Raw genomic sequence first — 16,876 nt, 5'->3', positions numbered from 1 at the left:
CCCTGGTCACGTCAAGTTTAGCAGAGCCTGTCAGGCTGCAGTTGGATGTTGGATAAATGTCTATAGAGTACTATGATGCATCAACTTTTAATATATTTTGCAAACAAATCTATGTTGAATTTGGCTTTACGAAGGAGAAGTCCATTTGCAGAAGTGTAAAAATGATTTCCCTCTGACATGTCAAGTGGACAGAAGACGTCATAGACGAATTACACAGGAATTGGCGTTTTTTTTTTTTTTTTTTTTTTTGCCTTCACAATAAACGCACCACTCTCACCCAGTGATCACCTTCAGTTTGGTTCGTAAAAGGTATTTTAATTTAAAAGTCATAACCGGAAGTACAGTCTTTAATTTTGAAAATTGACATCAATCTCGGTTCGCTGGCATCCCCTCTGCACTCCGCGCTCTACGTGCGTGAACCGATTGCGTGTGTGTGTGTGTGTGTGTGAGGGTGTGTGAGAGAGGCGTGTGTGTGAGTATCTCAGTGTGTGTAAACACGGCTCGCTCGGCTCATGGTAGGAGCGAGGGCCGGGTCTGACTGCAGCAGAGAGCACCAGGCTGAACCGCGCTCGGGGACCGCTCAGATGAGGAGATGGCAGCCGAATCGACCCGGAGATTCACCAAGAACCTGCTGAAACCGGGGAGCGCGGCGGAGATCCGGCAGACGGCGTGCAACGCAGTCAGACACTCCGCAGTGACGGTGAGTGGACCCGCATGAATAGTAAAAACATGGTGGTAGTGAAAACGCATCACCACCTGTGGGCCCAAAGCTTTTTTTTTTTTTTTTTTTCTTCCTGCGCTGGGCTTTTACTGCTTTGTGACCCTGAAGCGCTACATTTGGTATCATGTGTAGCAGCCTCTATCAGACACGCCGCACCGCTGCGTTGTGGCTGTAGCAGACTTGACATTGACATTCATGTTGCATCTTTCTTTGCGGTGGATGAACACTTGCAGCACAGCGCAGCAGCCTATTGATCCTGCAGGGGGAACGATTCAATCCATTGAAATGGGTAAAAAAAAAACAAAAAAAAAAAACGCTTGGTAGGCGCTGGAATCGCCACATTTCTTTTTCCAGTGTGTATTGGAAAGAAGCTGCTTATTGGCTGGTAATGTGGCTATAAAGTCTTAGAGCCTATCATACTCCCCTGTGGGTTGGAGTTTATTTCAGTGTGGCTGGATGAAGTGAATGAAATGCAGTAAATAGCGGCTTGGTAGTAGGATAGTAGGATGCGGTATCACACAGGCAGCGGTTTACATCTGCCCAGCGGTGCTCAGAAACAGCAGGAAAGATGGAGGGAGGGACAGAGTGGGGAGAAAGACGGAGATTAATACGACCACTGGGCTTGATTTACGACTAATTATGTTATCAGGCTATTTTAATAGCGTGAAACGTGAAAGGGAAGCTTCAGTGGGTGTGTCGCGCCTTATAATGAGAGGCTCTGATTGACATAAAAAATAGTGGGAGGAGGGGTGAGCCGGGAAAAAAGCAGCCACACACACACACACACACACACACAAGGAGAGGGATTTGTATTTTGATGATGTCCTTTTGATTCATCTGGCAGAGGACAAATCCTTTACCTTACATTTTGTGTTTGTCTCTGTGTGTGTGTGTGTGTGTGTGTGTGTGCGCGCGTCTGTCCATTCTGTAGAGATTAGCATAGAGAAAGGTCACTCCACTTGAGTATCTTTGCTGCTACTCTACATCCTCTTCACTCTGGTGTTAGTGTGTCAGTGGGACACAGGCAGAACACAGTGTAGTGGGAATTGATTGGGATAAAGAGGGAAAATGTAATATCACTCACCGTATTTCTAACAGGGGGCAGGGCAGACAGGATTAAAATGGAAAAGAACTGAACAGAGACGCACAGTGAATGAAACCTTGCTTTTTCAGTGTGCTTCTCATTGGAAAAGAGACATTTTCTATGAGCAGCCAGATGTGACTACAGACACTGGGTCAGCAGAATACAGCGCAGCATTAATTACAGCATGAGCCTTAAAAATAAAATCAGGTTCACTGACAGTATGCATTTGTCATGTCCCCAAATGGAGTAAAACAGACTAGTGCATATTGATTCCTTTATTGGATGTATGAATTGACCGGCGAGTCACCTTGTGTTGTATCGTGTAGGGCACTGATACACAGTGTTGCACTGCAGTGACAACACACCGTGGGGCTTCACTGGCTTACCTAAAAGCACTACAGCTGAAGTCACACGCTGAGCCCGTTCTTTTCAAGCAAAAAAAGTGCAATCATGACTTACAGTATTAAACACGAGCAATCATGGCAATTAACTAGTTTGTTAGTAAATCCATCGCCATATTTCACCATAGCATTTAAGCCCCTATCCATTAGTCATGTGCAGCACCGTTTTACATTTGGAGATGTCACAGTAGGGAAAGCACAAGTGTAAGAGATGCTTCAGTGTCTGGCTGGCTCACTGCCTTTTCTAATACAGCTTAGTGGGACACCTTAAAACAACAAAGCCATTTTCAATGTTAGTATTAGTGACACCTGTGCTTTTCCTACCATGTCAAGTCAAAATGTCTGCTGTGAAAAAGGTTTATTTTTAGATGAGGAACATGTTGAAGTTCAAGTTTAATTGTCTATGCATCAGAAAACACCCACAACTCCGAAAAGGAAATTTTCTACAAAACCAGTTCTGATGTTAGAGATATATTTCTACACATACCAGTCCTGTTGTACAAGTGCTCAAGGTTTTCCCCTTTGAAGTTGTGATCATCAGTGTTTTATCCCTTATATGAAATTTTATATCATGATATCGATATATATATATGGTGATGCAATACATTTTCTTGAAAATCAGTTAATAGTAAATGGATAAAGTAACCATATAGATCGAGCCAAGTTGCCTCATCACACTGGTGCAAAAAATATTACCATAAAGTAAACCTGCCCATTAATTTGCAACATTGCTCACTGAGGCCTAGTGCAGCCAGACATTAAGGGTATAAATATCGCAATGTAACCGATGTGAAAAAGTACCTTATTGCTGACAAACTGATGTGTGATGCTTGACATAGAATTTACCAGAAACCCCGACTCAAAAGTGAGGTTTCCTTTACTAAAAGTGAGAACTGAAACGGAAACCATGACTAATATTCTGATCTCCATCACTGTCGCCATGCAAGAACACCAGCTTTTTGTGTTTGTCATTCTCCACTGCAAGAGACTGAGTGGCTAGTCTCAATTCTTTCCCATATCTTGAAAAAGTAATGATGAAAAAGAGCCATAAATACTTACTTGAAGTCTTTCTATGTACAGATATATGATGCAAGAAGTTGGGGGGGGGGGCTTAGTTTAAGTGGGTGTGTAAATGTCCATAGGCGCTGTGTGCATGTGTTTGTGGACGTTTTTGTGAGTGTGTTAATGCACAGCCTTTGTTGGTGAAAGAAACCAGGTCAGCAGAATCAGGCCCTATGGCATAACATTCAATGAAGCGTGAGCCTCTTTTCTCTCCCTCACTGACCCCCTCTCTCTTTTCATAGTAGCCAGTTTTCCTCATTCACTTAACGCCAGCCCCACCCCCGCCCCCCACTCCCCTGACCTTACTCCCCATCTCTTCGTGCCTTCACCATTTCTTCGGCGTTTGAGTCACTTCTGACACTGTTTTCCTCTGTGTGTGTGTTTCTCAGTGCTCTGCATGGGTCCTAAGTCAGCTTAGATCAGTTTCTGAAGTGTGTGTGAATGTGTGCATGTATTCATGAGTGTGTAGCCTACATGATACCAGGTAAATCCCCCTGGTGCGCACTGCATTTTCCTCTGATGAACTGCTTCTGTGAAAGCAATCACTGCTTTCTGACTACTTCACTGTTTCTCATAGTGGTCAGCCCACCCATCCTCAAATATGCAGGGCGCATGGAAGGGTAGATAGTTACAAGAATGAAGGATGTAATGGTGGTTGAGTTTTGGTTTTGAAAAAGTACATGTTGTTTCAGTGACCATGGGATGTTTTCCATTACATCTTTTCTGGCCTCTGAGCTGCTGTACACCAAATAACAATAAAATACAGTAGAGTAGCATTGACACACTCACAACAGAATCCACTATGTTTTCGACCAACTTCTGCTGATTTTTGGCACCGGAGAGAGTGTGTTTAGTCCGAATCTCAGCACAAGTGAGCAGCATAGCAGTGTAGACACAAGTGTCATTCTTGCTGTGAGTCTGGCTTCCTGCTGGGATGAACCACATGTCATACCATGCCTGGAGGATGCCAGCCACACTAACCACACAGCCAGAGATTGGGGCCAACATGCCCACCCTGGCATCCCACTGTAGCTCAGAGTCTATTTACCCAGTAGCACAGGGTTGCTTGTATGCAGTCACCAGCGCTCATTGCTTTGGGCCATATGCATGCTCATTCCTTTCCACATGGCATCCAGTTTTTGGTGTTATATCGCCATGGTCCTGTCTTTCCTTTGGCAGATAATTCCACTTCTTGCCTTTGGCATCCTTGGTGCCCTTATGGTGCTACCAGCTTCATGCCTGATCACATATTGACTATTTTTGGTGTCCAATACCAGCCTCCAAGGCATTTTCTGTGAATTTTCCATCTTGTTACTAACCAGTGTTTGTTGTCCAGTCATAGATCTGACCCTGTAATCCTATTATGTGTACAATTTATGTGTACGATTTAGCTCATTAACTATACATCACTGTATAAACTCTACATTGCCATTGCTGACTGTTTTCCGTGAAAAAAGCTTACTAACTGCTTACTGCCATTGACTATTTCAAGCGAGCTGCTTGAAATAGTAGAGAATGGTAGAGATCTATGACTAGTATCTACCATTGAATGTCATATAATACTGGCTCTGGCTGCAACTAACAGTTATTTTCATTATAGATTTATCATCTGTCGGTTGCCTTTTTCATTTAATTAATTAATTGTTAAGTTGACAAGGTATCATGATAGTGAAAATGCACATCAAAATTGCTAAGATCCCAAGGACACATCTTAAAATTTCTTGATTTATCTGACCTACAGTCCAAAACCCAAAAGTATTGAATTCACAATTCAAAGATGTAGGATATAATTTACAATATTAACAAACCTTTAAAGTCACACGTCCCAAAAGAATCTGCCACTTTTCTTTAAAAATGGCAAAACTGTTGTTGATTTAATTCCTCTTGGTCAACTCAGCTAATCATTTCAGCACTATACTGGCTCCGCTGGCTGTCTTGGAGGTAGCTACAGATGAAAATGGATTGTAAGTACATCCTCCTCCATAAACAAGAGAAATCAGGTATGAAATCACTATAAGAACTTGTGGGTTGCTTTGGAAACAAGCTGACAGTGATGTAAAATACATTTGACTTATAGTTAATGCGCTTAAACATGAAAACCCCTTTGGTATGACGGTCGGTTCACCTCCATGCTCATGTTCATGCTCTTGTTCACCTACACTAATCACCAGAGAGTAAGTACTGTAGGTGTTCTTTGGCTTTCACACCAAAAAGTGAGTACACACGCACTCACCCTGCAACATTTCGAAAGAATGTCACACTTTGGTTAATGTTCAAGCGCGTTTCCTTCCTGTATTTCTTCTTTTTTTTAAAATATATGACCTAGAACTTACAGTTTGTGTTCTCAAATATTGTAAAAGGTGTTCATACACGATTTCACTGACCTCTCTTTAGCTCTTTTTTATTTTTCACTCACTCTCAAGTTTTATGCCAGCAGTTATGCAACTCATCTCACTTTATACTCTGTGGAAGAGAGGACGGAAGATGGGATATTTGTCTAGATCTGTAAAGGATCTCCTCTCCTCCTCTCTCCTCTCCTCTCCTCTCCTCTTCACTCCTCTCCTCTCCTCTCCTCTCCTCTCCTCTCCTCTCCTCTCCTCTTCACTCCTCTCCTCTCCTCTCCTCTCCTCTCCTCTCCTCTCCTCTCCTCTCCTCAGAAGTTGGACTGTTTTTGGCTTGTCTCATTAAATTGGTTTCATTTTCTCTTCTCTCTGTTAATCTGTGTGAACATCAGCCTTTATTTCTCAGCCGTCTGGGTTTTTACTAGACATGCACATGTATGTATCTGTTCTTCTACTAAAATACCACTCCTGGGCATGTCTGTCTGTCTGTCTGTCTGTCTGGAGCTGAAATTTGTGTCAGACAGCGTGAAGCAGTCATTTTGTGGAGGGGGGGGGGGGGGGGGGGGCATACCGGGTAGACATGTCCCAGTGATATGTTGCTTGTGTGCATGTGGTCGTTGGGGGACATGCTGTCAGTCTGACTCCGCTCTCTCCTCATGACGCATCATGTCGACTGCCTGCGGTGCATTGTGCATGACTGCTGACCTGCCTTTCTGTCCAGCATACATGTATAGTGGCCTAATACGCCTGCGTGTTTGTGCCTGTGTGCCGCTTGTGGTTGTTCTAACCAACCAACCATTAGGCTGCAACCCTGTAGCATGCATATGGGTTCGTAACTGCATAAGATCTGTGTCACTGTGGCTTGCTCTTGATCGGACCACAGTTCACTGCTCTGCTTCAAGAAGTTGTCAGTGTCACGTTAATCAATCGCCGGCAGCATGCAACACCAACTAATTTGCCCATGTCATGCAAGTTAGTCAAACGGATAATGCTGAAAATCGATTGTCCCAGAGGGGAGAAACTGGTCAGATTACCAGTAATTACTCCCCCACTGCCATGTCTCTGTTACCACGGCAACAGAGAAAGGTCACTTAGGATGGAATTCTAACAGGAAGCGGTCCAATCACTCCTCGCATATCTCTACTTTTTCCCCTCGAGTGTATCTTATTTCATCTCATTCATTGCTCTTCTGTTCCCACGCTCTCTCATCTTCATCTTACAAGATATCTCCGAAATTAATTTGCTGGTTTGTGTGGCTGCTTATATTAAAATGATTTTGTTTTTCATTTATTTATCTCTTTTGCCAGGCTCTAGAGAGGTTATTAGACTGTCTGTAGCTGTTGAATGAGATCTGCACTGATCCTGTCATTTCTGTCACGTGGCTGTTATTGCATCTGGACAGGGTAAGGTAGGACAGTAACAGGAGTGGTGCTGGAGACAAAATCTTATATTTGGGTCAGACATCACCAGTCTTATCATTCTGGAAGGCTAGACCATGAAGAGGGGAAACCCAGGGAGAATATGAGGGAGGAAGGGTGAGAAGAGGAAGAGAAAGATTCAGTAGACCAGTCTCCCCTCCCAGAGGAGTCTGCACTGAGGCTCTACTGCAGATAACTTGTCCTCTTACAAAACTCTGTCCTGTGTGTGCATGGGTATGTGTCTGTGCTGTATGAGTGTAATCATAGCCCTGCAACGGTTTGATGCGCAGTCTTTGCACATATCATAGTATCTCCAGCAAGGAGTGTGCATACAATTATAAGTATCAGTGTGCTATATTCATAAGTTTGCACGTTAGCAACTTTTCAGGTCCCTGTAGACGCTCACGTAAGTGTTCCAGTTCTTCAGGAAGTTGGTTTCACAACACTCCAGGAAAGAAAACAGAAAATTCTGTGCTCTTATCTTAATTCCCCTAGATTCGGATATAAAGCTGCTTCACAAATCAACATTGCTTTGTCTGCCAATACAGTTATTCTCTTACATAAGTTGGGTTTTTGGAAACGATACCACAGTTGGCTTGAATAACTGTATAAATAAGACTGAGAGAAAAGAGACTCCCCCAGCAAGAACATCTAAGAAAGGAGCTTTTGGCCTTTAACACTGCAATAAGCTATGAAAGTAGGACGACAGGAGGATTTATAGTTAGGGTTAACTGTCTTATTTCATCCTTTTTTGCATGCATGTCACCTCTCGTGTCCACTGTTTGGACCTATTGTAGCTGAGGCCCGACACACGTGATGAGTCACACACTCACAGAGGCCGCTCAGGTTGTGTTCACTTGTCCATCCCAGTCTGCGTTTTCGGACTATCTTGCACTCTGTATGTGTCAACCCAGGTTGTGAATGTGTCACCTACTACATTGTGTTTGTGCACATGTGGGACAGGATGTCATGCTCACTCTGTCTCTCTCTTTATCTCTGTCTCTGTCTCTGTCTCTCTCACACACACACACACCCCATGTATTTTGCGTGTCTGTGCAACTCAGCCTGCAGCCTCTCTGAGATGGCGCCTTTGTTGTGCGGTGCAACTTAAATTTATGTTCATATGACTTTAGAGATTTCTTCCGCAGGGTGACACATACTTTTTCTTTTCCTCTTGTCTCACCTTGCCCCGTCTCCTCCTCTGTTCCTCCCTGCAGTTTACCTCTGCCCCCCCCCACCCCCCACCCCCAGCCGTTATATTTTCACTTCTCACCTTCTGCCTCCCACTGCTCTGCTCCCTCTCTGCCTTTTTTCTTGCTTTGCCTTCTCTATCGCCACATGAATTCCCTAATTACCTACACTTCCTTCCTACTGCCTCATTCTTTCTTCAAAATCAACTGGATTACGTTCACACGACTCTTCAGTTCTCACTCCTTGTTATTTTTGAGTGAATGCTTCTACTGTCACCGGTGTGTTTATACATGCAGACAAGAGAATAGAGAAAGGGATTAGAGGAGATGAATAGCTCTTTGACGTTTGTTATGACTGAGCTGCAGACGACTCGGCCGCGTTTGCCCGATAACAGTAGGACCGTGCACTGCCAGGCCTTGGTGTGTGTCTCTCCACATCTTCTAAATGACTCATTCAGAAAGGACAGAGAAATAAAAGCAGAGAAAAAAAAAATCTGAGCCTGTCACTGTCACTAGTGACACTGTCTCCCTCTGAATTCCCCCACTGTTTGAACTCTGCGCGATGCTGCTCAGTGATCTCAGTAAAGTACGTGCTGGGTGTGAGCACAGGAAACCCCCCCCCCCGAAATACATGTAGCCTTGTAGTGTCAGGCAGAAAGTTGTTGTATTGTAATAGAAGACAAATAGTCTGTTTAGTCTAGGTAGGAAAACTGGATAAAGAGAAAGTATTTGTCTGAGTGTATGTCAGTGTTTGTGAGAGGTCACATGAGAGGAGGAGGAGAGAGACTGAGGTCCCTGGGGCTCCATGCATTGTGCCAGTGTGCGTTTACAATAGGCTCTTTGGAGAGAGAGGCTTCACAGCCAGTGAACTGCAGCATTCAGACAGAGCTGACCAGGCTCTGCCTCACTGGAGCTTAACTTTTATCCTCTCTCTCTTTCTCTCAAACTCTCCGTCGAGCCTCGCACTCCTGCCCCGTAACCTTGATAGACACCGTCCACTCGTCCATCCAGACTCTTTTCACAGTCCCCAAAGAGGGGCTGGGGGGGGGGGGGTCCACTTCACATACTGGACTAAGAATAGTTCACTGACTCTCGGCGAGTGAATTGCAGTTTTGTATCTCTCCCTCACTCTGCATTCCAGAGTAGGAGGCCTAAATATGCTACTGCCATTACCGTCTGACCCTCATGCCCTGCTGCCCTCACCCTGTTGTATCCCCACACACACACACACACACACTTATACACACTGTGTGGCAGTTATACGTGATTTGGACTTTCCCTCATTAACTGTCTTCACTCACTGGACAGGGTGAGGCAAAGAGAGATCTAATTTAGCTACAAACTAACTGGATGTAAAGAAAATGTGTCAGATGCAAACATTTCTACAATCTGTTCTGGAAGTCTATAAACCTTCAAACAGAACCATGTTTTTGTTACATGGTCGAATCCTCTAAGATCTTTTTGTCCCTCTCTGCTCAGCCTGTCTAACTGTTCCCTGTTAGCTTTGATCAACCCACCCATAATCCCGTCTGACCGTGTCTGTCCTCTTTGCCCTGGTGTCAGAATGTGAAACAGAAAGAGACAGAAACAAGCTGCTACTATTAATATTTCACCACTTGCATTCACATATGTGCACCAAGATGAAGGTAAGCACATGCATTCACACACATTATTATGTCTGCAGTATCTGTGCCCAGGTTAGAAATAGAACAGATTGTTTTCACTTACAGATAATGAGTTGTCTTGAGTAGCAGAGCATAGACACAACACTTCATATCACAACACAACTGGCTGAAAAAAGCTTCATAGTTTCAAGATAAGGCTGTTATCAACACGCTTAAAGGACCAGCGTGTAGGATTTAGGAGGCTCTATTGGCAGAAATGCAAATATAATATTCATAATTAATTGTGTCATCACCTGAAACTAAGACTCATTAGAGAGGAGGGAGTGGGTCCTCTTCCACGGAGTCCGTCACAATGCCCCATGTTTTTACAGTAGACTAAAGTGGACAAACCAAACACCTGACCAATAGAGGGACTTTTTTTTTTTTTTTTTTACATTGGCCACCATAGATTCTCCTACACGCTCGGTAAGGAAGGGGTGAGGGCAGTTTGGGTGCAATCGACAACCTCACCACTAGATATCACTAAATCTTACACGCGGGTCCTTAAATTGGTGAAATTCTGGATCAAAACACATCGTTTTCACCAGGGACTTTCTAGCACGTTATCTTTATTCGTACACTTCATATGTAAGGGCTGGACAGTAAACAGAATGGATCAAATTACCAATGTTTGACATTGTGGAAAATACTTACTAAATGATTTACTTTCTTGTTGAGAGTTACAAGATAAGATCGATACCACGTCAGTTTAAAGTATGAAGCTATAGTAGGCAGTTAGCTTGGCCTAGCATGAATACTGGAAACAGAGTGAAATGGCTAGCCTGACTTGGTACATGAACTTTAAAGGTGTTGGTAGGTGGATTTTGTTACCACTGGACTGAGAGTGTAGCTAAGCTAAGCTAAGCTAAGCTAAACGGTTGCTGTCTGTATCAGGCTGCTAATGCTGTATTGATCTTTTCCTCTAACTCTCAACAAGACGATAAATTAGCAGATTTATCAAAAATGTTAAACTATTTTTTGAGTGGTCATACTGTAATAACAAACCAACAAACTGAAATGAGTAAACATGAGAAAGGAAATACATGCACCGAAAAACCAAAAGCATAGAACAAAATAAATTCTTATCGACCAAAATCTGGTCATTTTAGTTTAGGTCCATCCCTAATTTATTTCATTCTGATTTATTAGGACTCGAAGGTGTACGGTCAGTTTTTACCTGCGAAGTGGCAGGAGTGGAGATAGATTTGACTCAAAGATACCAGTTCCACTCATTGCTATTCCCGCTGACTGACACAAAGAGGTGTCTCACTGACATGCATCCTGCAGGAAACATAGCCCAGAGCCAAAATGCTCAGTAACTGAAGTTAGTAAAGGTGAAGCAACAATACACAGATCCATGTCTGCCTGCCTTGGTTGTTGATGCTGATATTAGAGGGAGGGAGTCAGTCGGATTTTATTTCATTTTGGATCTAAAGCCAGCCTATGCACCTGTGCTGGCTCCCTGGATACTTGTGTCTGACTCTGTATCTTTCTATGTGCGTACATCAATTTTGTGCGCCTTAAATGTCAGCCAAAGAGCTGACATGGGATCTGCAAAAGAAATAAAGGAGGAAAAGAGCAGGGGGCAGAGAGGGGGAGGGAGGGAGGGAGGGAAGGGGGAAAGGTAAGGGAGGATAATACATACGAAAATGCAGGAGGAAAAGTCTTCAGAACAGCTGCGTCCTCAGTCTAAACTGGGACCTCAGGGAGAAGGAGCAGTGCTGAGTGGGCGTCTGGTAGATAGTTAGCGCTGGTGTAGAGGTTATGCAGAGGTTACATGTAGGCTTTGTGTAGGTGTCATATGTAGGCGCTATGACTGAATGATTTATTGCAAACAAGGCATTCAAGTGGGCTTTTTCACTACTGTGAGGCTGTAGATTGGGGGTTGGCATAAAGTCTGATGATTTATTTTTCATCAGCCTGGGACTGAGCTGATATGACTGTTCGTAATGTCCATAACCGTAGCAGCTTATAACCACCATGTCCATTGTGCTGGTATGCATTTCTGGCATGGCTGCATAAAAGTAAATATTGGCTTGGGCCTGATGTAGGATGAATATGGCAGGTTCAGAGCGAGGACACATTTTTCAAGCTAACAGAGTTACAGGAAACAGAAATCATTATGGGTAATTGCTTAACGAATAGTTACAGTTTCCTAGTGTCAGAGGCTCAGACATGCAGTGGAAGTAGAGCAGAGTTTTGGAGTTTTTCAGGGTTTGATTTGGCTAGTGTGAAGGAGTCAGTGATTTGTCTCATTGGTTGGAGGCTCTCTTACCTGGACAGGAAACAGAAGAGGCCGAACAGCTGTGTAAATGGCCCAGATAGGATCACAGAGAAACAGCGGAGGCATGGCAGTGCTGAGAGAGGAACCATGACCACTGTACTGGACTGGTATTTGTTATGTTGCTGCAGTGCTGTTTCCTGTAATATCAGGTTTTGATTAACAGATTAATATTGGCAAAAACTCCTCCCTCTTCAGCGAAGGGTCTTTTTCTGTGTTTAATTAATGTTCTGTCTTTTGGACAGAAAGTCATGCTCGCTGCTTTTACCTTTCACCATCCCCGGTGCCTGAGCTCATGCTTTGTCTGTGTTTCTCATTTAAGCCATCAATACCAACATAACAGCATTGAGTAACATTTTAAAAGTATACCCCCGTTACCACACAAACCAAAAAATTTGCAGGAAGACGGGTATGATTGCAAATATTCATTGCAGCGCGCATAAGAAGCCGGTGACCTCAGCTGTCTACGCTTGATGGCTGAGGCCCGAGACGGGACAGGACGGGGGGGACGGCAGTGAGGGAGGGAGAGATGCCACGTGGGAGAGTGAATTAATGAGGCACCGGCTCTGTGACAGTAGCTGTGTGTCTTCCTGCTGCTTTTGCTGCTAATTAATACTGGTATGCTATGATACTCTTATGATACTATAAGACGCTTGTCTCACAGACCGGATTTTTCTCCTATGGTGCACGTCTATGAATGTGACTATATATAAAGGAAACAGGCAGGTAGACAGTTATATGCAGTAGTTTTATTGTTGTCAGTCACCGCTGATGTTTGACAGAGTAGATCTAGGAACAATAATGTACTTGCATGTGGCTCACCTTACCTGCAACAGAGACCACCTCCAATAACATCATAAAAAGTGTATTTATTTTCATAAAATAAAACACTCAGTTTCAGGGAAACGAAGCAGGGGCTTTATTTTACTGTTTCTTGGAAGATCGCCTCGATGTTGAATGGTAACCCATCTCTGACATACACATTATCCCACTTACATTTCATATGACTCCATAAATTACGCAAAGGACAAACAATAAATTTTTAAAAATCGAAGCCCTCTCCCCCTTTGCCTACAGTTTACAGCTGACCTCTTCATCTATAAACATTTTAAAGATAAAGTAGTGCTTGTCTAATTACTCTCCCACTGTTTCCTTACCTTTTAAAGGTGCCCCTGCCAGGGTCTACTTGACCTTACTGCATATGCTGCCTGATTGTCTGTTATCATAAATGTGGTCTGTTCAAATGCCGTAGATATCATTTTTTCATGGAAGAATCTGTGCATGTTGTATTTGTGTCTCCTGTGGATGATTGGAAATACTGTAAAGAAGAGAACTTTAACAGCTCTTTGGGGGGAAGTTAAGATGGATAGATGGGATAAAAGGTGAGGTTCATTGATGTCAGACTGTTTTGGGGGATGGGGGGTTTGGGAATGAATTTTAAGAGGGAGGTGAGTCCAACAAGATTGAAAAGGAATTTTTTTTTTTAACAATGCAGCTGCTCCTCACTAACTTCCCCTCTCCCATTTCCCATTTCCCCACCTCATCTCCCCTCTTTTGCTCCCTCCCCCAACGTCCCTCCTGCCTCAGGACTTTAGTTCTCAGTTAAAGACATTTTAATAGCTTCCTTTTCTAAACAAACCAGCTGCCAGGGGGACCAGATAGTATCTCTGGCACAGAGCGCCTCCTGGAGGTCACTCATTAAAGGCAAGTCAGAGGCAGCAGCTGCGACTCAGAGGTGTGGAGACTGGCATAGAGTGAGGAACTCTCTCATCAGCCGAGCAGCCTGCTGTGTTGAGTTCTCAGCACTAGATGGCATTGGCAGTGTGCTGTAGCTCTGAGCTCAGCTCTTCCTGTTACGTCCTCCTCCAGGAAAGAGCTGAGCTCAGATGAAAGTGTCAGATATTACACTTCAGAATCACATCAGAATCGTTACTTTAGGGTTTCACAATCAATCACACTAAGTCATGACTTTGATCCATACTTGCAGTTTCTTTCCGACATGAAAACAGTTTTCTGTCGTTTGCATTAGGAGGTCTGTCGTCTGTCTGTCTTAAGCAAATAATAAGAGTGCCATGCATCATGTGACAAGCAGGCATCAGCAGCGGGAGGGCAGAGACAAAAACAAATCTAATGTGTGACAAAAATGTTGTGGAGGAAAGACAAAATCAAGAACAGATACGTTTCAGGCTGTTTTTAGCCACAGCTGGCGCACAGCAGGGTACTGCTGTGAATTCATACAACCACCTGAAACATCATCACAGACAGCCTGAACACAAAAACATCTATACATGACGACATCTGACAGATTCTGACAGGTACTGGGGGGTTCGAAATGGGTTCTTCAAGAATAGTGACATAAAAGCATAACCCAGTTCTTAGCAAGGCAGCTTTAATTGTCATTTTCTCATGACTCATGCAGAGATAGCTAAGATAGATATGCGGTACCTCTGTGCATCAGGTAGAAGAACAAACCGTGTACAGTTTAGAGCTTGTCTCTTCCTGTTTGTGCAAGAGATGTGTGCCGTGGTGTTGTGACCGCAGGTGAGGTTTTACAAAGAGCAGCACAAACTCAGGCTGAGTTTGAGACAATATTAACATCACTGTGAGCCACTGTAAATACAGAGAACCATCATGAGCTGCAGACTTGCTGCGCTTTATTTTACCATAAGCTCCTCTCTACTGCAACCACTAGTTTTATGAACAACAGTTACACAAACAAACAGGTCACTTGATGAAGTTCACTCGACTCAGCAAATCAGATCAAAACTATTTCTTACTTGATTCGAGTTCCTGAGAAACTGATCCCAGATTTATTTTATCTGATAGTTTGGAGTCTTCAGCATTCTCCTCCTGACTGTCTTTTTCATTTTTTTTTCTGTAGCTGCTCAGTTCTTTGAATCCTGTTTTTCCCAGCACAGTCAGTGAACTTTCTCCATCTCTGCAGCACGTCACAGAGAAACACTGTATGTGTGCTCGCTGTGTGAGAATAGGGGGGCAGTGCAGCCAGAAAGAGGTTGACCCTGTGTCCCTCTTGTTGCTCGGCGAGTGCCTCGGGCTGAGCTGCAGTTTGCTGAGAACCCAGCCCCCTTGAGTGACAGCATCCTTCCTGTTGTGGTCACCATGGGAACAGGAGAGTGTTTTCCCAAGTAAACTCAGTGGAGCTCTGCGCCACATCAAACACCGCTGCCATGAGTCAGCCTCAAGCTCTGCAGGGAACCTAACTATAGCAGAGCTAACTGCTTACAAGGCAGAGCGCAGGAGTTTTAATGGACTGTGGTTTCCTACTTGGCCTAGTTGGCTGAGGCATTTGAAGTCAGTAAAATGGTTTATGTTTATCTTTTGTCTAAATAATCTGCGTGCATGTGCAGCATTCACACACACAAGAATCAAACTAGTGTACATGACTTTCCATGTGACTTTTTCATGTGCAGTGTTGTTTAGCAGAGTAACAGTTCTGCTGGGAACAGAGGGATTAGAGAGACCGAGGCTGCGCAGCTGGAAAACATTAACTCCACAAATGATGGCAGCACACTGCCCTATACACCCCAATGATGTCATCCTTTACAGAGGTTCAGAATTACACACAACTTAGCCCTGGTCACACACATGCACAAGCAAGAAAAAGCTAGGACACACACACTGCAGGTACAAACAATAGCAAAGGTGCACACGCATGTGCACACACACACACACACACACACACACACACACACACACACACACAATGTATGCCAGCTCTTTATTTTATGGGTCCACTGGGCTTTTATTAAAATCCTACAAATGAACTGGTGTGTGGCATGTTTTATTTTTCCAGGTAGGTTTATTTAATTGGGGATGATAACTGCTATGTTCTATAAACTCTGTCCTCAAGTTTTACACTCTATATGTTATGCACAAAATAAATGATCAGCCTAGAATATGATATGTTCACTAACAGCAATGTTAAAACGCTGCTCATATGTTAAAACATGAGTGTAAACAAAGGACTTTCACTGAAATAGAACATGCAGGACTATAACTTGAAATGGATACATTATGGTATTGCTACTTTTACATAAAGTAAGAAAAGGACTGAAGTACTTCCATCTTGCTTTGTGGTTGTAAATTACAACCAGGCAGAGGATTTAGCAAACACAATGATATGCTTTCAATCATCTACAGCCTATTTATTAATGTTAACAAATGGATCTTCCTATGTTTTCTCAAATTATTTCCAATTTTCTTGGCAGTCTCTCGGGAAATTTAGAGCTACTTAAAGACTCAACTGTCCTCTTCTTATTTTCTATTTTATTTTCTATTTTTACCATTTCCTCTTTATTTCACCTGAAGTCACAGTCAAAATTAGCAGGTACTTACCAAGTGTAACAGTCAAACTCTTTCTCCATTTCCTCAAACAAATAGCACCATTTTAAGCGTCTGGAGAATAACAGTTCCATGTCACTTGCTTTTTGGGAAATTATTTGGCAAATAAATGACCCATGAAATAATAGGTGGGTGGCATTCATCATGCGTCCAAGGCCTGTCAGAAATTGGATATCTGAGTTACAGATAATGAATTCAGAATAAATAGCGAGTGATAGACAAAAACAAAAGAAGAGCAGATTGTTGCATCTCATTGTGTGCATGGTGGTGTGGGCATTTGTGTTTTTGTCTGGGGATGTGACATTATCCTTGTAGAGTTTTGCGCTCCCATTTCATTTTGTGATTTATTTA

At 43.3% G+C, this 16,876-nt stretch overlaps 1 protein-coding gene across 1 annotated transcript in view; it reads left to right on the top strand.

The window, feature by feature from the left end:
- Positions 1-371: 371 nt before the first annotated feature.
- dock10 (dedicator of cytokinesis 10) overlaps positions 372-16,876 on the top strand; it is a 63,127-nt gene continuing 46,622 nt past the window's right edge. Inside the window, exon 1 of the mRNA XM_071495744.1 lies at positions 372-700. Within this exon, the coding sequence (XP_071351845.1) occupies positions 593-700 (108 nt within the window). The 5' untranslated portion in view covers positions 372-592. The remainder of the gene's footprint in view (positions 701-16,876) is intronic.

This window comes from Trachinotus anak, unplaced genomic scaffold, assembly GCF_046630095.1.
Source record: "Trachinotus anak isolate AG129_WGS33_773 ecotype Australia unplaced genomic scaffold, CSIRO_AGI_Tana_v1 ptg000014l, whole genome shotgun sequence".
Lineage (NCBI taxonomy): Eukaryota > Metazoa > Chordata > Actinopteri > Carangiformes > Carangidae > Trachinotus > Trachinotus anak.
Note: the sequence above shows the minus strand (reverse complement) of the source record. Positions and strands in the feature narration are given on the sequence as shown.